Here is a 22,571-nt window from a genome sequence, read left to right as displayed (position 1 = left end):
AGAAATTTAGCAAGGGTGCTTGCTGGTCTTGATGGAAGGTAGAAGAAACTTGAGAGAATTGTATTATCCTTTTAAAGTAAATTTTGATTATGGAGTGTATTGTATTAACATATAAGGGGTTTCTCTTTTCCAAAATTCTTTCCAGAGGATTTGGCTTATTTATGAACAAGCACAACTACCAAACTATTAATTGTCCACAGTCTTTGTTTTTAATTCTATTTTTCTTCTTTACTATTTCAAAACTGGTGCCTTTTCATCCAATTAAAAAAGGCATGTTAAAAAAAAACATTTTCATTACAAATATGATATCCTCAGTCCAAACTGGCCCATAGATTAACAGAAGGATTTTTTTCTATTTAGTGAAAGAGTTATCGATAGAAGAGAGCACCAAGAGAAGCGAATATCTGTAGTTCAGGGTTGAACTGTGGAGCCTTTGGTGCTCTCCATTTGCTTGCAATATTTCATTACCTGTCTTGGGGTGAAGAAAGGAAGAAATCTTCTCAAGAGGAAAGCCACACCCCCACGAACACTGATAGGGCAAGCTACTGTATATTAACAGGAAGCAAACCCCACTCAGTAGCATTGATGATGTTACCTAGTTGGGTAACATCGAACAACCAAACTCAGAAAGCAGCAAGGACTCCACAATAGAAAACAGCAAGGAAGAGACTGCTTCCTTCTGTAACTTCTTGTTCTATTTTTCATAGGTTCTTCATATTCCAGAGGAGATTGTTAGCAGGTGGTAATAGCATAGGAAACCTCTGGTAAATATTTGCTTCACAATCATCTTATAAATAGAGTTTTATAGATCTTTAAATCCAATCCAAAAATTCTATAAATTGATAACATTCAGATTTGCAAAATTTATTTGAAACCATTTTTTTCATGCTAGTTTTCTCTATTATCGGAACAGAACTTTTTGGAAACTTCAATGCTAGTTACATGTATTTCAAACTTATGCCTTCCTTGCAACCGATCCCCATGTGTGTGCATGTATGCACTGCATGCAGAGATAAGTAGAGAGATACATGCACTCTGGAGTCACGCAATTGGAAACAGAAGTGAATTTTATTGTTTTTTTTTAAAATTATTATGAAGTTGCCACATGTCTTGATTAATTTTTCAGCTTATAAAATAGAATTATTAAAAAGCAAAAGCTCATAGGCTTAGATTTTATTAAAGTTGAATCTAATTCGCTTAAGGTTTTCTTTTTACTAAAGCATTTTGCACAAAAATACATCCTGGAATCCTTAATTCTACATTTCTGCTACAATTCTGTAACATTCAATCCTATCACCTATTCAGGATTTGGTTAGCATTTTTAGTGGAAACACACTCATTGATACCAGTAAGCAGGCATGAAAGTACTTTGCCATTGCTTTCTTCCTGAAGCTAAGAGTGACCGGCCCAAAATCATTGAACTGCCTTCCTGCTAAGGGGGACTAGAAATCATAGTATCTGCTTTCTAGTCTGTTGCCTTTGAATACTAATCCAAACTGGGTTTCTAATCACTGGTGGGTTTTTTTTCCCTTTTACCACCTTCTCTTCACCCGTAGGTGGGGTACGTGCAAGAAGAAAAGAAGTAAAAGGAGACAGATTTTTTTCAGTGCTGTTTTGCTTGGAAACAGGCCAAGACAGTTGATTAATCCAGTTTATCTTGCTTTTATATCACAGATGATTGCAACTATAGACAATTTAAATAAAAGTAGTTTTACTCTTCTGTGGAATCTATTTTGTGCTCTGGTCTTGTCAGGCTCCAAAGACTAAGAAAGACATGCTGAGGTCTTCTAAGTCTTTTTCCCTTATTGTGCCTCGCTTATAGATAGAAATATTGCCAAACTACTAAAGCAGGCTACTTGCAATACAAAACATATATTCTGAAAATTAATAGTGAAAATTAATAATACTCCTCTTACCACACAAACTACAGTATCTTTTGTTCTTCTGGAATGCACACCGTCCCTCTTGAAAATCCCGAGTACATTCTACTACAAGTCTGGCTTGTAGAGCTGACAATTTTTAGTCCCTGAATTGAATAAACTACTTTTTTAGTTTGTAATTCTATTAATACTGTTCTGTGAGAAATCGGTGGATTATTTTATCTTTGGACAAATCTTGTCCCTAATTAGTCCTGGTCCTGAGAATTGATACATAAAATATTGATACCTAAAATCAATTTGAAAATTCAGAATGAGCTCTACCATAAAACCTTCTGTCACAGGAAATTTGTTTGTTAGTTTATTGTGACTTGTATATTGCAAATTTCATTAAAATAAATTGAATTCCAAATAGCCAAATGAAGACAATTTTATAGGCACATCCACAAAATTAAAAAGTTCAGACCTTGTTTTCCATAGGAGAGGAAAGATGCAGACTCTAAGAACAGAACAGAGCCAGTATGCTGGGTGCTAGGAAAAGAAAAGAGAAGAAGAGAGCACAGGAAGTCTTGGAAACAAAACTCCCTTATTCTCCATGTGTTCCCCCAAAGAAGAAAATATGCCAGTTCTAAATCAAGCTGTAAAAGCGGTGGGGTGTCCATGAAGATAAAATGGTCTAAAGTTTTTATATGTGTTAACATTCTTTAGATTTTAAAACAAGTGCCAAAAGTCTTATAAAAATTAGTGGAGTAATAGCTTTAATATTTTACAAGTTTCATCTCTGAATGATTTATTTAATTTGGTTGAAATCCCTAGAGAAGTGTTTTGAAACAAAGTACAGTCACATGAAATTACTTTTAGGCTTTGGATTTCAGCCTGTATCAAAATGCTGCTGAATTGTTCTGTTGTCTTTAAAGGAATGAATGAGAATTAACATGTGTTTGAATACAGTTGTCTAATGAGAAGCATGGCATGATTTTGTCCTATGTTTCTGGCTGAAAAAAAATTCTTATATTAACTAAGCTTCCCTCCTTTCTGAATAATATGAAATATATTGTCTTCAGATTAATTGTATACTTTTATTTGTACATGTGCTGGTACTGTAATTTCTGACTTGCTGAAGAAATTAATTTGTAACTTGTTTTACAGTTGAGATTAAGAAGGAACCAAATACAATCCCATCAGATGATGTATTGATCGTGTATGAGTTAACACCAACCCCTGATCAAAGAGCTCTTGCAGAATCCCTTAAATTACCTCCAACATTCTTCTGCTATAAGAATAAACCTGGGTATCTGAGTGAAGATGAAGATGGTAAGGAAGATTTCTTGAAAATCGTTTGTCTTTTACAAGATCCAAGAATAAGAAAGATAAAGCATTGACCAATTCGACAAGGTTTTATTTATTCTCGTGCTTTTCTGCATCAGTGTGTTCTTCAAACGCAAGTTATCTGAAGATTTGGGGTGAAAATGATAATACTTGCCCCATTTTTCATCTGCCTCTCTTAAAGGAGGTAAAAGACAAATTCTAAATTATACACCATCAAACAGAATCTGATCATTCAATTTGCTAGGTTGGCCTGAGTTCCAGCCTTTGATGAGCATAAGAAAGTGTGAACCTGGTCCCACAGGTCTGTGGATCCTTGAAATTTATTGTGGCTTTGCACTTTCTGGGTGCTAGTGCAGATCTATAGCACAATAATAGCTTTCTTTTCAAGAGGGAAGATCAGCTTGTTTCAAGTCTGATCATATACAGATTGTGAACGCTAATGCACCTCCCTTGCAGCTCAAGCTGAAAAGGAATGTTAGAAGTGTCTGGAAATCTTTCTGTGTCATAAAATAGTTTTGAACTGTTAGAGAGCCAGCCTTTCATTTTTTTAATCATTTTTTTATTTTTTTATTTTCAAAACAAACAACACATCCTTCTTTACATACTGTAGAAAGTGTATCAGTTGGTTACAAAAGGGCTTTCGTGCATCTCTTCCACAGTCAACAAACATAATTCATTTTAACTCAGATATTTATACATGTTAACATCATCATACCTCCATTTTCATTTGACTATAATTGTTTAAACGTCCTTCATCATAAAATATACCAAGATTTAATACATAACCACATACTGGCATTTCATTTACTATTTCTAAAATCCTCCACTAACACTGAATCCTTATGTCCTATTCTAGCTAAACATCTATAATATTTAATAACAAAATAGCCAGGATAATCAGTGAGAAAAGTAAGAGTGTTTTGTTTCCAATACACAAACATCCAGCCTCCGAGTAGCAGTGTAATTGGTGCAATTTTCTTTGTTTCTTTTTGTATCTTTTTTGTATTTCAAGTTTTAAAAAAGTCAGATTCTTGAATGAGTTAGAAGAACACCCACAGTAATGAAAGAGGAGAATTTTAATCCACAGGTTACAAAGAATAATAAAAGAAAAAAAAATAGAAGAAGAAAACTTAATCCATTCGTTTTAAAAGGCTTGCATAAATTCCATCCATGAAGATAGCATTTAAAAAGTAAGATAACCCACTATCCAAAACCATTCCAAACTTAATTCCGCCGCTTATTTCTTCTGTTCTCCAATTTAAATTAATTTTAAGTTTTTTATAGGCAGTCTCTTTTAAAACTGTAAAAATTCCTCACCAGCTGGAAACACTTTCTCTTTCCGTATCCTTCCGTTTTGGAGCCACCCCAACTTCATCAGCCTAATGGCTAGATTTTTTGTCGCCGGCTTGAAGAACTTCTCTTGGATCGATCAGGGACTTTGTGATGTCCCTGAGAACAGCAAGACGTATTCTTCCTGTTCACCGTCTCTGCGGGACGGTTTAGGTCCAATTGGACCACCCAGTGGCAAAAGTATTGGCTGTGGTCTCGGAGCATCGAGACCGCATATCCATTTCGTCGCGACATTGGCTCCTCCCCCACTTTCATTTTTTAAAAGCAAAAATCATGTCAAAACTCTCCCACCCATCAAAATTTTAAAACAAAACTACATTCGCAATATAATTTGTCTTTAACTCAATTGATCTTGGCCCTCCTTGTTTCTTGTCCTCTTTAAACTTTGTTTTATAAAGCTTGCCATTTGTTTGGCATTGAATATCATATATCATATCATACATAATGGAGTCAGTTTTGTTAGTGATTAAAGGCACTCAGGAGGCTGTGAGTTCTAGTCCTGCCTTAAGAATGAAAGCCAGTTGGATGACTTTGGGCCAGTAACTGTCTCTCAGCCCAGTTCACCTTACAGGCTTGTAATTGGGAAGGAAAACTGGAGGAGGAAGGACTATGTTCACCGCTTTGAATTATTTATAAAAGTAATAAAGGTAGGAAATAAATAAAATGGACTGCCATCTATCACAAAGGAGCCAAGTCTCGCCAAAACCACGATTGAAATTTATTTTGAGAGCCACATTTTTAAAACCGAAAATACATAGGATGGTACACTGTTTTTAGTTTCAATAAACTCTGGCATTTGAAGCACGCAAGTCTTAAAGCTGTCAAGTTACAAGATCCTTGCATCCCTAACCCTTTAGGAAAAAAACCCCCAGGGGTGTTCAAACCTGCCAGCTTTAAGACTTGTGGACTTCAACTCCCAGAATTCCTCCTCCAGTCATGTTGGCTCAGAAACTCTGGCATTGAAGCATGCAAGTCTTAAAGCTGTCAAGTTGCAAGACCCTCGCACCCCCAACCCTTTAGAAAAAAAAAACCCAGGGTCTTCAAACCTGACAGCTTGAAGACTTGTGGACTTCAACTCCCAGAATTCTGAGAATTGAAGTCCACCAAGGGCATCAATCATATTAGCCCAGGGATCTGCAAAATTGGCTCTTAAGACTGGTGGACTTCAACTCCCAGAATTCTGAGAATTGAAGTCCACCAGTCTTAAAACAGCCAACTTTGCAGACCTCTGTGTTAGCCCAAAGCCTGGCGCTGGGCGGGCCTTGCTCCCCCATTGGTGGAGCCCCAAGAAGCGAGGAGGGAGAAAAAGAGACGGAGGCTAAGGAGCTTCCCCCCCGCCCCCTCCCAGCAAAAATCTAACCGGGGAGCCGGGCGGGCAGTAGCAAATTAGCCGATCACGCCGCGTGGGCAGTAGCAAATTAACCGATCATGCGGCGTGATCGGCTAATTTGCTACTGCCCGCCCGGCTCCCCGGTTAGAAAGCTCCTTAGCCTCCGTTTCTTTTTCTGCCTCCTCGCTTCTTGTCCCTGCCCGACTTCAGGATCCTCCCTAATCATTGTGGGTCGAAAAGAAAAAAGGGAAAGGGGCGCTTGTTTTGAAGTGCCTGAGAGGAGGGAGGGGAGCGGGCGCCCGGCACACAGAAGAGCCGTATTAAAATGTGTAAAGAGCCGCATGTGGCTCGCGAGCCGCGGCTTGCCGACCACTGGTATAGAGTCTTCTGCTTGGGCAGAGGATTGGACCAGATGACTTCCCAGGTCCCTTCCAACTCTTAATCTGTTATAGCCAGTCAAATTTTGTTGTTCTATTTCTGAGGAAAACACAAATAGTGATAAGAGAGAATATCTGTGGGTTGTCCTTTCCAAGGTTCTTGGGCTTTCTTTGTTGCTGTGATTCCATTTTTTAAAAAAAATAATTTTTATTGTTTTTCTCTTTTCACCATATATTACAATCGTTATATCAACAGTTTGTACATTGTTACATCGTCTTATCTATACACTTTTTTCTCTCTTTACCATATATTGCAGTCGTTATGTCATTTTATCTATACATTTTTATGATATTTTACATATTTACCAACTTTTATATACAGTTCTATGTTTATTTATGTATATTGTTTTCGGTTTAATTATTTTTCTTATTTTCCAACCATTCATACCAATTATTCCAAATTTCGTAGTATTCAGATTCTTCTTTGTCCTTTAAATTTAGAATTAATTTGTCCATCTGCACAATCCAAGGTTTTTTTTATCACTAATTTGTCCGGCGGTGTATTATTTTGCTTCCAGCATTGGGCAAAAGCTATTCTAGCTGTGGTTAGTATATGTGTTAGTAGATATTTAATTTTTTTTTGTGTAATTCCCTTTGATTATTCCCAGTAAGAAGGTTTCGGGTTTATATTTTATTTGTTCCCCTGTGATTTCTTGCGCCCACTTCCAAATTTTTTTCCAAGATTTTTGTGATTCCGGGCAGGTCCACCACATATGATAGAAGGTCCCTTGTTCTTTTTTACATTTCCAGATTCCATTTTTATGTACAATAAATACTACTATGCGTTGCTGATTTTGTTTAAGTGATATTTTGCATGTAAATTTCAGTTGCAAGTTGTATCATTCTCTGGTTATTTGTTTTCATATTTTAGATGAAGACTATGAAACGGCTGTCAGAAGGCTTAATGGAAAATTGTATTTAGAAGAACCTACAGAGAACTCAGAAGTAACGAATACAAGTAAACAATACTAATCTAATTTAATTATTAATTTTATAGTTTCTTAGAACAAATTAGGGAAGAAATTTTGAACTCTTCTGATAATTTTCTGCTAGAGCACAGATTTTCAGAATGAAATGGTAATTGGAAACAAAGAAAAAGGGAAAATTAAAGTTATTGTAACTTTAATCTTATGGAAGCTATAAACTTATGGAATCTTATTCCACATCCTTTCAGATGCAGAAAGAGGAATGGTTAGGTTTGAATTCCAGAACTTCCATGAATTGGCCAGATTTTCCATTGTACTCTTGAGCTATATGGGGAAAAGACCCTCAAATTTGGACAATCCCGAAACAAGAGCTCTTCACCAATTGCAGTTCTTAAAATATCTTCATTGTTCAGAATGTAGCAGTACAGAAGGAGTCTGTTACTAGTATTTTAGACTTTGTTATCCTTAGGAGTTGTGAGGCCTGGATTCCAAAATTACCTTTCAGGCAGTTTTGTTTGGCTACCGCCCCGAGTCCCTTCTGGGAGAGGGGCGGTCTAGAAATCAAATAAAAGTTAAAAGTTAAAGTTACTGAAGGTCATTACAACTGAATATGTTGACGCCTCAGCCTTAGGCTGAACCTGTATTGTTTCTTAAATGTCTCTTAATTGTTACCATAAATTGGACACAAAATTTTCTGTTCTTAAAAGAAGCTTCATCTTGATTTCCATGTGATTCTGAAAGTTCCAGATGCCCCCGTCTGCTCACATTGTTTCCAAAGTATTTGTCACTATGTTAGCTTGACTCTTATGTAAGAGCTTTCTCCAATTTACTTAGCATATTTAGCAGCTTTATTTTATTATTCTATTTTGCTGATATTTTATATATTATCTGTTCAGGTGCTGTGGAACATACTGATCCAGAGACTAGCAATGAAACTATTGTTGTTTGGGAAAAGAAACCAACTCCAAAGGAAAAAGCTAAAGCAGAAGCTCTAAAGTTTCCTCCAACTTTTTTCTGTGGTATTAACAGTGACACTGATGAAGATAATGACAACTTAGATGACTTTGAGATAGAACTTAAAAAAACTCAAGAAATAAAAGTAAGTAACAGAAGAATTGGGTGTACTCTCCATGCAAAGTCAGTTTCTCACAATTCAGATGTGTTAGCTTCACTTTTCTATTTTCCATTTTTTCCCATACTCAATCTGCTGTTTATACTTTGTTCTGGTGCTACAACATTTCTACCAATATAAAAATGTGTACTATACATACGGCTGCATTCAGGATATTTTTTTCCTGGGCATGTTGACTGTAAACTAGAGTCTTCCAGATTCTTCTGGTAACTCAATAATTAGTCATTTTATTAATATTACATTGAACAGCATAGAGAATTCTTATGATGTGACTTGCAAAAGCTCGAAACAGTAATCCTTAGGATATTGTCTTTCTTCTGTTACATCTGGGTAGGTTCATTTGCACAAGATAATTCTCAGCATTTTTCAGGGCTTATTCTGATTGTGGAAATACATTGTTTATGGATAACAGTTTGGAATTTGTAACTGTTTAAATTCTTTTTTTTTTTTTTACTAATGTAGGCATGTAATATGAAGCCAAGATAATTGGTTTTGTGCACACTTTCATTACCTAAGTCATGCCTGTGTTTCAAGTGTTATCTGATGAAGTTACCTAAAGAACCTTCAGGTACATGTTACATTAAAAAAACACCAATAAAAACAAATGTGGTTTCAATTTTCAGGAATCTCAGGTGGAAGAAATAACTACTTCAACTGAAAATGTGTGCTCCGGTAAGGAAGAAGGACCAGATGTAGCCTGCAGTATTACTAAAGCATCAGATTCTACAACCAACCCTACGTATACTACATGGGATACATTAAGAACAGATGGCAACTCTACTCCTGAAACTACACAAAGCTTTCAGAATGTACTAGGAACAGATGACAAACCTGTTGATTTATCAAATAAGAAGGAAAGTGATTCCAGTTCTGAAGGCTCTGTAAATCAAGGTATATTTGTCTAAGTATGAAATGTCGAATGTGCTGTGCTAGACAAAAACAAAAACAACCTCTTAACTGTAAACATAATTCCAAGTTTGTTAAAAGTCAATGTACATGGAGATCAAAGGGGAAGATATGGGGAGATAATTTGCTTGTTCAGATAATAGTATGGATTTTATGCATGCCTAATGCTTTAGCAGTATCCTAAGTAGTCCTCGATTTACGACCACAATTGGGACAATAATTTTGGTTGTAAGTCATTGTGGTTGTAAGTCGAGACACCATGTGAGTGGACCCGATTTTCTACTGTTTTTACAGCAGTCATTAAGTGTATCACATAGACACTGGGAAAAAAAGCCAAAGGAAATCAGCAAAAAGTGGTCATGTGACTGCTACAACCAGTCATAAATGCAATTCAGTCGCCAAGCACCCAAAATGAAGTCATGTGACCATGGGGAGGGGAAGTTTTATGATGGCTGGAACTGTAAAGCAACCTTCCCAAGGCCATTGTAACTTCAAACATTCATTAATGAACCGGTCATAAGTTGAGGATATCTGTATCTGCACTTTGGCATATGGTTAGGGTTGCAATGTAAGATGAAAAAGAAGGCTTCTAGTATATAGTGGATGATAAAATTGTACATTTTCCTTTTTCATAGAGAATAATCCCTTTTCCTTTGATAATGTATCAAGCTTGTCATTTGCTGATCTGGCTTCAAGCAATTCTGGGGATTTTGCTTTTGGTTCTAAAGGTAAAATATACATCTTGTTTATCATCAATGTGAGAAAACTAGCTGAAGTTTTTATTTTAAAAATCGATAGGAAAAGTGAACTGATGTGGATGTATAAAAGCTTTGATATCTTTATTTTCTCATCTAAACAGACAAAAATTTTAAGTGGGCAAATACAGGAGCAGCTGTATTTGGAGTACAAGCAGCTGCTAAAGAAGATTGTGATGATGATGCAAGTGATGAAGAAGTGATACACAGTGACGATATTCATTTTGAACCAATAGTCTCACTGCCAGAGGTAAGTTTTCTAATTAGAATCTAAGCAGGAATATTATCAGTTTATTCAGTTTCCTGGCATAAGATACATTCAATATTGCTCCATTGATTTGTCAACCTAATTATTTTCATTTGTCAGTATTGATCTTGCATGAAATAAATGCAAGATTAAGAATGGAGGCAATTAACCTATTGTGTTCAGAATTCTGAAACACTAACATGATTACATGATATATATTTCTTTTTTAAAAAAACTAGACTTGCTTCTGTGATTTTATATATATATATATATATATATATATATATATATATATATATATATATATATATATATATATATATATATATATATATATATATATATATATATATATATATATATATATATATATATATATATATATATATATATATATATATATATATATATATATATATATATATAATATATGTTTTCGTAGATTTTCACGGGTGTAGGTATGCTGGTTTTGTTGTATTCGGGTCTTTTCCCGTGTAAAGTTGAGATTGTCTTTGCAACGTTTCGGCAGGATCGCACCTGCCATCTTCAAGCGTGGGATCAAAATATATATATATTTGTTTTCGTAGATTTTCATGGGTGTAGGTATGCTGGTTTTGTTGTATTCGGGTCTTTTCCCGTGTAAAGTTGAGATTGTCTTTGCAACGTTTCGGCAGGATCGCATATAGGAGATATACATACATACATACATACATACATACATACATACATACATACATACATACATACAGTGGGGCAAAAAAGTATTTAGTCAGCCACCAATTGTGCAAGTTCTCCCACTTAAAAAGATGAGAGAGGCCTGTAATTGGCATCATAGGTAGATCTCAACTATGAGAGACAAAATGTAAAAAAAAATCCAAACAATCACATTGGCTGATTTGGAAAGAATTTATTTGCAAATTATGGTGGAAAATAAGTATTTGGTCAATATCAAAAGTTCATCTCAATACTTTGTTATATATCCTTTGTTGGCAATGACAGAGGTCAAACGTTTCCTGTAAGTCTTCACAAGGTTGGCACACACTGTTGCTGGTATGTTGGCCCATTCCTCCATGCAGATCTCCTCTAGAGCAGTGATGTTTTGGGGCTGTCGCTGGACAACATGGACTTTCAACTCCCTCCAAAGGTTTTCTATGGGGTTGAGATCTGAAGACTGGCTAGGCCACTCCAGGACCTTGAAATGCTTCTTACAAAGCCACTCCTTCATTGCCCGGGCAGTATGTTTGGGATCATTGTCATGTTGAAAGACCCAGCCATGTTTCATCTTCAATGCTCTTGCTGATGGAAGGAGGTTTGCACTCAAAATCTCATGATACATGGCCCCATTCATTTTGTCCTGTACACGGATCAGTCGTCCTGGTCCCTTTGCAGAGAAACAGCCCCAAAGTATGATGTTGCCACCCCCATGCTTCACAGTAGGCATGGTGTTCTTTGGAGGCAACTCAGCATTCTCTCTCCTCCAAACACGACGAGTTGTGTTTCTACTAAACAGTTCTATTTTGGTTTCATCTGACCATATGACATTCTCTCAGTCCTCTTCTGGATCATCCAAATGCTCTCTAGCAAACTTCAGACAGGCCTGGACATATACTGGCTTAAGCAAGGGGACACGTCTGGCACTGCAGGATCTGAGTCCGTGGCGGCGTAGTGTGTTACTGATGCTAGCCTTTGTTACGTTGGTCCCAGCTCTCTGCAGGTCATTCACTAGGTCCCCCCATGTGGTCCTGGGATTTTTGCTCACCGTTCTTGTGATCATTTTGACCCCATGGGGTGAGATCTTGCGTGGAGCCCCAGATCGAGGGAGATTATCAGTGGTCTTGTATGTCTTTCATTTTCTAATTATTGCTCCCACAGTTGATTTGTTCACACCAAGCTGCTTGCCTATTGCAGATTCAGTCTTCCCAGCCTGGTGCAGGTCTACAATTTTGTTTCTGGTGTCCTTCGACAGCTCTTTAGTCTTCACCATAGTGGAGTTTGGAGTGTGACTGTTTGAGGTTGTGGACAGGTGTCTTTTATACTGATAACAAGTTCAAACAGGTGCCATTGACACAGGTAATGAGTGCAGGACAGAGGAGCCTCTTAAAGAAGAAGGTACAGGTCTGTGAGAGCCAGAAATCTTGCTTTTTTGTAGGTGACCAAATACTTATTTTCCACCATAATTTGCAAATAAATTCTTTCCAAATCAGCCAATGTGATTGATTGGTTTTTTTTTAACATTTTGTCTCTCATAGTTGAGGTCTACCTATGATGCCAATTACAGGCCTCTCTCATCTTTTTAAGTGGGAGAACTTGCACAATTGGTGGCTGACTAAATACTTTTTTGCCCCACTGTATGTATGTATGTGTGTATGTGTGTATGTGTATGTGTATGTGTATGTGTGTATATATATATATACATATATATACATATATATACATATATATATATATATGTGTGTGTGTGTGTGTGTGTGTGAGATCTTGCCGAAAATGTTGCAAAGACAATCTCAATCTTACATGGGGAAAAGACCCGAATACAACAAAACCAGCATACCTACACCCGTGAAAATCTACAAAAACAAATATATATGTATGTATGTATGTATGTATGTATGTATGTATGTATGTTTGTTGTATTTGTGCTGATAAATAAATAAAGGGAGACTAATATAGATCTATTTCAAGCTATTTAGCTCTCATCAGCTAGCCATACCCTTACTGGGATTTGAACCTGGGCAACACAATATATTTGTGTTACAACCCCTGGTATGACTAAATATGGGAGGAAGGTCACTACTCCCTCTTTCTGTCCTTCGGCTTATCACAGAAGACCATGCAGGCAGAAAACCATATTTTTATTTTTACTGTTGCCTTTTTATATTTGTGTTGTAATTGTACTGATAAATAAATAAAGGGAGACTAGGATAGATCTATTTCGAGCTAATTAGCTCTCATTAGCCCGGGTTCTAATCCCAGTAAGGGTATGGCTAGCTGATGAGAGCTAATTAGCTCGAAATAGATCTATCCTAGTCTCCCTTTATTTATTTATCAGTACAATTACAACATATATATATATATATATATAGCTTCACAATGTTATCCCTGTGTGCATGTGTGTAATTAACACACACACATATTACACACATGCACACAGGGATAACACTGGAAGGATAGAGTGACAAGAGGCCTTATTATGCTATACTTCCAATTAAACATTGCTTCAGTGGTGTCCACATTCAACATGATTACTTATTCCTGCTAGGTTGAAGTAAAATCTGGAGAAGAAGATGAAGAAATTATCTTCAAGGAAAGGGCAAAACTATACAGATGGGACAGAGAAGTCAATCAGTGGAAAGAACGTGGTGTTGGAGAAATAAAGATTCTCTTCCATACGCAAAAGAAATGTTACCGAATTTTAATGAGAAGGGATCAAGTTTTCAAAGTCTGTGCAAATCATATAATCACAAAAACAATAGACTTAAAACCCTTGAATTCTTCAAACAATGCCATGGTTTGGACTGTAACAGATTATGCTGGTGAGTTTTTTTTTTTTGAGCTGTCCCATAATTTCACTATCTACTATTTTCACAGCAAGATCACTGCTATTATAATACTTGAATTTCAATTTCAGATGGTGAAGCTAAAGTAGAACAGCTTGCAGTTAGATTTAAAACCCAAGAACTGGCTGATACCTTCAAGAGGAGATTTGAAGAGTGTCAACTGATTTTGTCGGAAGAACAGAAGGGACATGTATCTCTTGCAGAAAAATTTTCAAAGGAATCTAACCCTGTAGTATATCTTGAAATTTCTGTTGATAATGAATCTCTAGGGCATGTAACAATAGAGTTGTTTTCCAATGTTGTTCCTCTAACCGCTGAGAACTTCAGGGCATTGTGCACAGGAGAAAAAGGATTTGGATTCCGAAACTCTAGATTTCACAGAATAATTCCAGATTTTGTCTGTCAGGTAAGTTAAAATACATTGAGAGACTGATCAAAAGGAATTAAAATTTCCATTTTATTTGTTGCTTGTTGCTGCATCATTTTCAGAGTTCCTAAGGAAATTGTGACTAAGAAAAAAATGTGGAGTTACTGTTTCAAATTCATACGTGTATTTTTTTAAAAATTGGAATCAATTTAGATCCAGTGCAGAAAAGGTTATCAATACAGAAAACATAATCACAAATTGAAAAAGCAGAAGGGAAATTCTAAACAGTGGCATAACAGAATTTATTTGAATTAGTAATAATGAGCAACCTTCTATCATTGAGTATTTACTTATTTATTTTGTCAAATTTATATGGCTGTCCTTCTCACCTGAAGTGACTCTTAGGCCCTCCAGTAAAAAATGAAAGTAAATATAACTGGAAATTATAGTTGCAGTTAGGCTGTGTCTTTGAACAGTATTAAATTTATAGTTGCACTTTGCCATTGTGTTTGAACAGTATTGAATCTTAACTCTAAAAGATAATCTAAACTTTTAGTTTAAACCTTTGGGCTAATCCATGTAAAAGCAAAACATACTTTTTTGTTTGAATGCTGCCAATTACTGATATATGAATAAACTGAATATATTTTTTAAAAAAAAATCAGCCAGGATCCTATATTCCATTGTCATTGAGAGTGGATTTCTCAATGTTTCTGGATATATTATTATTGGTAAACATGTTTTGGTTGTATTTGAGATGTTTCCATCTATTGCATATTTTACTAAATTCTCAATTTCTTCCAATCCAGGGAGGTGACATCACTAATCATGATGGCACAGGTGGACAGTCCATTTATGGAAATTCATTTGAAGATGAAAATTTTGAAATAAAACATACTGGTCCCGGCCTATTGTCAATGGCAAATTGTGGCAGAGATACCAACAATTCTCAATTCTTTATTACTCTCAAAAAGGCAGAACAGTTGGACTTTAAACATGTTGTCTTTGGGTTTGTAAAGGATGGGATGGATATAGTGAAACAAATAGAATCTTTTGGCTCTCCCAAAGGAACAGTGTCAAAAAGAATTGTGATTACAGATTGTGGGCAAAAATAAAATGATTCTGCTGACGTATTTGGAGATTAAACAAACCTTCCGCAGATTTAGACAAGATTATGTTCAGGGTTTTTTGTTTGTTTAAAAAATGAACAACTTCTGATGTATAAATGTAAAGTTACAGCTCATAGCTGAGTACTTTTTAAAATGTGTTTCAATTGCCTGCATGTTGTGAAATAAATGTTCAAACACTAGTCTACTTCAGGTGTACTTTTTTTTCCTCCTGATTTTGTATTAAATAATTTAAAATGAAATCTCAGGTGTCTGGAGTTCTGTGTTTCTGTATGCTACTTGGCTTAACTGAATGAGTCAAATAATATTACAAGGTAATTTAATTGCTACTTCTATACTACATACATTTGTATTAGAACATCATTTTCTATAGCAAATAAAATGCTGCAACAGCTTGAGTAGCTCAAGTGGCAATATTTAGCTGCCTTATTTTGATATTTAATGTCTTTAAAAAATACACTACTGCCTATGAAGATTCTCAGTCATCCAGGTTATGGTTGATGCAAAAGTGCTTTTTTAAGAGGCAACTGGGCTTTCTGGAAATATAGACTACTCCCTGAAATTATAGGTGGCATGTACATGCTTTTACATTTGAGATACAGTACATGTTGCCAATAACAACTCTAGTGCTTAAAGCAAAATCATATTCAAACCAAAAGGAAACGTGTCCTCTATCAGTTATAATTGCAGGTGACAACATCTGGTAGAACTTAATGAGTTTGAAGGATAAACAGATTTGCCCTTGATTGGTACTTGGTTAGTGCCAGGAAATTCTAGGGTTATTGATTAAAGTAGAGAATACAGGGGGGAAGATAATGACAGCTTGGTGCTGTTGTGATCTGTCTGTTGGATCAGGAAAAAAAGACTGGGCCAAGATTCAGAATTGTTTGTTCTGTTCATCGTTAAATTTTATAAGATATGTGGGGTAAGGGTACCCTTACAAGGATATGAATCTATAAATATCTTAGAGTGGGATGGCCATCGTGGTTCAGAATTTAGTACTATCGCAGTTTGGTGAAGCAATGGAAAGGAAGCCTAGAGCGGCCATCGTGGTTCAGAATTTAGTACTATCGCGGTTTAGTGAAGAAATGGAAAGGAAGCCTAGAGCGGCCTGCTTCGTGCTTTTCAGTAGCCGAAACCGAACGCCAGCCGCCTGAACCGGGCTTAGCCGGTTGTCTTGGAAACAAGATCGCGTCCGAAGAGGCGGGGTGGGCGGAGCAGTCACCTCGCGCAAGCGCATATTAGTTCCTCTGCTGCCCCTCCTTCCTCCGCCTGGCCCGCTCTTTTAGCAGGCGGTTGTTGTAACAGGCGGGAGGGCGGCGGGAAGGCTCGCCTGGCTGGCTTTTCTTCCATGGCGGCTTCCCCAGAGCTGAGCAGTTCGGTTGAACGTTGGAGAAGACGTTATCTGAGTAGAGAGGTGGGGATACGCGAGGAGAGGGGAAGGGTGGCTTAGGGGCTCCTTTGAATACGTGTAGCTCCATCCTCACGAGATCCGGGCGTGGAGTGGAGCTTGATAGAAACGTGGCTATTTAATTCCTAAATGTCGGTTTTGCCACGGCCCTAAAACACAAGGCTGGCCTTGGTTTGCCTGTGACCATAGATAGAACTTGGGAGTTGGGGAAAAAGCGGGCCACGGGTTCAGACGGACTCGTTTTTCTTATGGGTTCCTGCCCGGCGCAAGACAGATCATCTTCGAAGCATTATCCCAAGTTTGGTTCGGGGAAAGAGGATTTCTAGCGGGTTTGCGTTCCTCATTTCGAGGCTTGGACTGTTAGTCAAATCTTCCTCCACTCAGTGGCCCTATTAACTGGTTCTAAAAGGAGTTTAGAGTAGCAGAGACTTAAATTAAATGCCAGAGCAAACGAACATTTTAAAAAAAAAACCTGTGTAAGAAGCAAACACTAGATGGTGCTCCTAATTCTGATATGCACTTCCTTTTTCAGGCTTATCTTTTGGATGTAACACAAGCCAAAAGTAAAAGTAGAAGGGCCCTGAAAGCGGCAGGTAAGACATTTAAAACGACATGCGTTTAGTTTGTTAACAAGAAAAGGTACAGTAGAGAGCTTTTATTAAAATTTAGTTGTATCTCCCCATCAAAAGCAATGAGTAATGATTGGCACTTTGTTAAGGGCAGCTTTGTCTGCACAACACACCTAACAGTTTACTGAGCACATTCCACTGAATTTACCCAATTGCCGAACTTCATCCAATGTATGAATCCTAAACTGATTTTGTTCCTACTAGCAATGCCTTCCTGTCAGAGATCCTGCTCGCTCATTTCAAATGTATGAAAACTTGCTTCAAACTCTAAAGTTATGAATGAAGACTGTATATAAGTTTAAACATGCAAAACAGGTCTTTTGGCCTACACAGTTGTCACTGAGAAGTGCTTCTAGATCTGGGCCTTGAGCATGAGGTGCTTTGCACATACATAATGAAATATTTCTATGGAAAAGTGGAATCTGGTCAAGGGAATATTATTTAAGGGTTTTTGTAGAGTGTTTTTGAATGGCCTTGTAAAAAGGACATCAGGTTTGAACCCTAGTGGTGCATGTTCTCTGAAGGTTTGAAAAAAAACCTGGCCCTATGATCTCTGCCCTCGGCCTAATGGTGATACCAATGTTGAAATGTGTGCTTGAAAATGGGTGATCCTATGTAACAGGATAACATATTTCTTGAGGCTGGATAATGCTCATAACATTTAGAGTCCAAGGCTGGTTTATTGATAATTTCATAATTGTGCAACTAGACATTAAAATAAAAACTAGTTGCCCTCCTCTATACCTTAAAATTGCAATATCACATAATAGAGAGTAATACTCTGACATTTTTAAACAATACTGTTATGTGAGAACTTAATTAGATATGGCAGAATTTCTACTAATCTAAAAATGATTTATAATAGTTTTTGTATAAAACAATCAGTTGCTTTATAGAAAATATGTAAGCATCATCAAGAGTTTGGGAAGCACCTTTTTAGCCACAATAAGAGAAAGACCATATTGGTTGGAAATATGCAGAAGAGGCCTTCATCCTGCAGTGGATAGACAATGACTAAAATGATGAAAAGAAAGATACCTTTCCACACCGCATTTTACTATTCACTTAGGAGGGGCAGCACCTTCCCCAAAAAACCTGGCATGATATGTTATGAAGGGAGATATTTTACTTGGTTATAGTGCAGAGAGGTAAGCAACAGGCTTTTAACTAATAGTGATCTCCCATGGATGGTGTGGCATACTGGTAAGATAGAACATCCCAACATTGTGCCTCTTAGATTTGCTTTGGAAGAATTAAGGAAAAGTGGGCAATTTCCTTTAAATCAAAGAAATTAGCAATATGCACAGTTGGGGTATATGTCTGCATTTAATAGCTGAGCATTTTATCTTTATTTGTTTGCTGTATTACAGTGCAAAACATTCCATAATGCAGTGATGATCTTCTGTAACTAATTAATGATGGTCTCTTAACTGTAATTCAGTAAAGTAAAGTAAAGTTTCCTCACAGGAGATAACTCACTTGATGATACAGTTGCATCTATACTTATAAATTCCTCACAATCAAAGCTTCTGTACTGCAAAAGAAAGCATAATAGAAGATTTTTGGACTCCTCAAAAACTTTGAAAAAATTGGCTTGGTAAGAAATCTCTACTCTTCGAAACATACATCCTTTTATAATGCATAACCTATCAGGTCATTTAATAATTCAGTTCAATAACTTCCTGTGAAGTACTAAATTTTCTGGTAATTCTAGAATTGTCTTATACTGTGATAATTGTGATTACCGTGATAATTGTGTTTGTTAGGCCAGATGATGAGTTGGATTCTTTGTGCGATTCAGACCAGCTTCATATACAGCCAGAACCAATTGGAGATTTTCTTGGAAATGGTGAAATCCACAGTGAAGGCATATATTCAGAAGCAGGTATTCAATTACTTATTTCTAACACAACCTGAGCAAAATAACATAATCACTTCTGAAATTATGCAGAATGTATCATTGGCTTGATCCTACTACATTTTTCTAGGCTTTTAACTGCAACATTAATGTCACTCTATGCAAGATGAACTGCATTCTTAGTGCTCCCTTGTGCCCTGTCTTAATTCACATTTGCATTTCACACGTGGAAACTCCATTTTTCACCCTATTGAGGTTTCTAGGACTTAGTTATGACAAATTGTTGCTATTCCGTTGTGGAGGAAATGTTTGCTCTTAGTTCCAGACAAGAGGGTGGAGTATCTATCTTGTGAGGTGGAGTATCTATTTTGTGTTCTGAATTAACAAGTATCTTCACTAAATCTGTGTTTTGCAGAATACCGTGTTTCTCCGAAAATAAGACAGGGTCTTATCTTCTTTTTACTCACAAAATATGGCTTGGGCCTTATTATGAGGGGAGGATTTATTGTTTTGGGGTTGCTGGGTGGCTGCTCTCTTGCGAGCGGGCTCCCAAAGAACCGGGCACAGCCTCATGGGCAAGTGGCTGTGTTGAGCTGTCGCAGGAGCACGACACAGCAGCCATGAAACGACCACGCTCACAAGTAGCCACCCGGCAAACCCCCTTTCCAGCCGGGCACAGCTCCATTCACTGACCTAGGGGTATCGCCAAGCCATGTGAGCGCCTGTTCGCCGCCACCTGGCTCCCGCGGCTTGGCACCTTCGAAATGCCAGTGAATGGCGCTCTGCATGGCTGGAGAGGGGGGTTGCGCGAGTGGCTGTTCCGCTCTCACGCCTCCCAGCCTTACGAAGCCCTGGCCCAGCTCTCTTTGCTACCGCTGCCGCATGGCTTTTTGATGGCTTCCAAACCGAGTCTTCCGGCAGTGGCCGCACTGGACGTACACTCTATGGTTGTACACTCTGCCAGCAGCTGGCCCACAACCATAGAGCGTATGCCCAGAGCAGCTACTGCCAGAAGACTCCATTTGGAAGCCACCGAAAAAGCCATGCGGTGGTGAAGTTACTCTGGCTCTGTGGGGAGAGCTGGGCCAGGGTATCGTGAGGCTGGGAGGCACACGAGCGGGAGCGGAACAGCTGCTCACGCAACTCCCTTCTCCAGCCATGCAGAGCGCCTTTTACTGGCATTTCAAAGGCACCAAGATGCGGGAGCCGGGCGGGGGGGAACAGGCACTCACGCGGCTTGGCAATACCCCTAGGTCAGTGAATGGCGCTGTGCCTGGCTGGAAAGGGGGTTTGCCGGGTGGCTGCTCGTGAGCGTGGTTGCTTCATGGCTGTTGTGTTGCGCTGCTGCGACAGCGCAACACAGCCATTCGCCCCTGAGGCTGTGCCCGGCTCTTCGGGAGCCCGCTCGCAAGAGAACAACCGCCCAGCAACCCCCGTTTTCAGTTGGCCACAGCGCTGCTCACCGACCTAACAGTATCCCAAAGGCACCAAGCAACGCGACCACCTTTGCCTCCCCCCCCCCCCCGGTTCCTGCGGCTTGGCACCTTTGGGATACCGCTAGGTTGGTGAGCGGCGCTCTGCCTGGCTGGAGGTGGGGGTTGTCCAGGGGGCTTATTTGCGGCAGAGGGCTTATATTTTTGCCCACCAGAAAAATGTGGCGTGGCCTTATTATCAGGACAGGTCGTATTTTCAGGGAAACACGGTAGCAAAACACATTCATTATACTGATTATATAACTCATTTTATCTATCTGTCTAAACAAAACAGTCATTTAAGTTGTTTAGTTGATCATATTCAGGACTTTTAATTTCAGTCATTCTTGTCAGAATTGGGAGGGAAAAAGTGTTTTTTTTCCATTCTGAGAAAGTCATAAGAGCAACTGGAAATCATTCTTGATGTTTTCAAGGTTTGTTTCTTATGTATTTCTTTAATAGCAATTTTAAAGCTGTGGCAAGAATGTGTGTAATTCCAAGTAAAAAGATGTAGCAATTTTAAAAGGTGATGTAATAGCCATGGGCATACTGAATCATGCACAATTACATTGCACATATTTACATCCAGTTAAAAAAAATCTCACTAAAATTTTACAATTTCTCCCATGTCAGAACACAAATCTTAAGAGATTTCAGATGTTAATCTGAGATTTCAGAGGTGAGATTGTTGTTATTTGGCACCCGTGTAAGTATAGAGAAGATCTGGCATCCCTAAAAAATTCTACATTCGTCAGATGCACATATATCAAACACTCTGATTAAGAAATCAAAGTGATCCACAAAGATGCCAGCGTTGCTTTGGGATTAGGGGGAAAAGAATTGAATATAAATTTCAATATCTACATGATTTCCTTTCCTAATAAAATCTAGGATGTTCAATAATTTAATTTTGCTGTTTTTACATAGTTTTGCTATTGTTACATGTTTTAACCTGTATTCTGTTAATTTTCTATGTTAAGGTACCTTGCAGGGAGCTTTGGTTCCTGTATATTTATGGCTAAACTTTTAGACTTAATTGTGCTGTTTAATTCTTTTGAACTATCTCCAAATGTTAGATTTCCCTGTTTAGAGAATAGTTGATAATGATTCATAATGTGAACTAATTGACAGACAAAACTCTGCCTTTTATGTCATCATCAGGAAAAGAGGCTAGTCACATAACCAGCATACAATCTTCCCATAATGAAAAAAAAAATTGTAATGGCTTTTTATAAAATGGATGAATATAATGCTGATAATGCTGCTTCCATTTTCATCTATTAGATATTACTCTGCCATCCACTTTAGGATTGACTGCTTACTGTGATTATAATAATGACAGTGATACAGTAAGAGACAATGTGGACATTTCTGAAACCCAAGAATTGAATGAGGAAAGCATAGTAACACCCCAGTTCAATGATATTTGCCATGAATTATCAATCATCCATCGGAAGCTACAGGTAAAATATTAATAATGGTTCGGAGATGGGTACATTTTCATTTTCTTTCAAATATCAGCAAATGCTACTATATTTTGTTTTTGCTTCTTTTGTCTTTTATGGTGTACAGCAAGAAAAATTAAGTCAGCGTGAGTATGCTTTGAGACTTCAAAAGAGAGAATGTTTCGTAGCTGAACGGGAAGTCCAGCTTTGTAGGCATGAAGCTGCTTTGACCAAGATAAAGGGCGTTGAAGAAGAAGTTCATACAAAATTTCAAATTATGAAGGAGGTATCCCTAATTACAAAATTCTTATTAAATTTGAGAAAATAATTCTAATAAACACACAAGACTGTATTGATATCATCAGAAGAAAAGTTGTGAATTTATAGATTTATAGAGCCTCAGTGGTGAGGGTGCA

General features: G+C 37.6%; 2 protein-coding genes across 2 annotated transcripts in view; both read left to right on the top strand.

Annotated features, from left to right (window-relative positions):
• RGPD4 (RANBP2 like and GRIP domain containing 4) overlaps window positions 1–15,527 on the top strand; it is a 41,972-nt gene extending 26,445 nt beyond the window's left edge. The window contains exons 21-29 of the mRNA XM_081946005.1: window positions 3,027–3,191; window positions 7,195–7,281; window positions 8,146–8,348; window positions 9,005–9,272; window positions 9,923–10,015; window positions 10,147–10,292; window positions 13,549–13,822; window positions 13,918–14,252; window positions 15,023–15,527. Of these exons, the coding sequence (XP_081802131.1) occupies window positions 3,027–3,191; window positions 7,195–7,281; window positions 8,146–8,348; window positions 9,005–9,272; window positions 9,923–10,015; window positions 10,147–10,292; window positions 13,549–13,822; window positions 13,918–14,252; window positions 15,023–15,328 (1,877 nt within the window). The 3' untranslated portion in view covers window positions 15,329–15,527. The remainder of the gene's footprint in view (window positions 1–3,026; window positions 3,192–7,194; window positions 7,282–8,145; window positions 8,349–9,004; window positions 9,273–9,922; window positions 10,016–10,146; window positions 10,293–13,548; window positions 13,823–13,917; window positions 14,253–15,022) is intronic.
• Window positions 15,528–16,564: 1,037 nt separating this feature from the next.
• The window catches only part of CCDC138 (coiled-coil domain containing 138), a 29,871-nt gene continuing 23,864 nt past the window's right edge, over window positions 16,565–22,571 (top strand). The window contains exons 1-6 of the mRNA XM_081947085.1: window positions 16,565–16,757; window positions 17,284–17,344; window positions 18,848–18,977; window positions 19,147–19,265; window positions 21,995–22,173; window positions 22,283–22,441. Of these exons, the coding sequence (XP_081803211.1) occupies window positions 16,692–16,757; window positions 17,284–17,344; window positions 18,848–18,977; window positions 19,147–19,265; window positions 21,995–22,173; window positions 22,283–22,441 (714 nt within the window). The 5' untranslated portion in view covers window positions 16,565–16,691. The remainder of the gene's footprint in view (window positions 16,758–17,283; window positions 17,345–18,847; window positions 18,978–19,146; window positions 19,266–21,994; window positions 22,174–22,282; window positions 22,442–22,571) is intronic.

Source organism: Natrix helvetica (genome assembly GCF_964273705.1).
Source record: "Natrix helvetica genome assembly, chromosome: 3".
Taxonomy (NCBI): domain Eukaryota; kingdom Metazoa; phylum Chordata; class Lepidosauria; order Squamata; family Natricidae; genus Natrix; species Natrix helvetica.
The sequence above is the reverse complement of the archived record's forward strand: the minus strand, read 5'-3'. Positions and strand labels throughout refer to the sequence as shown.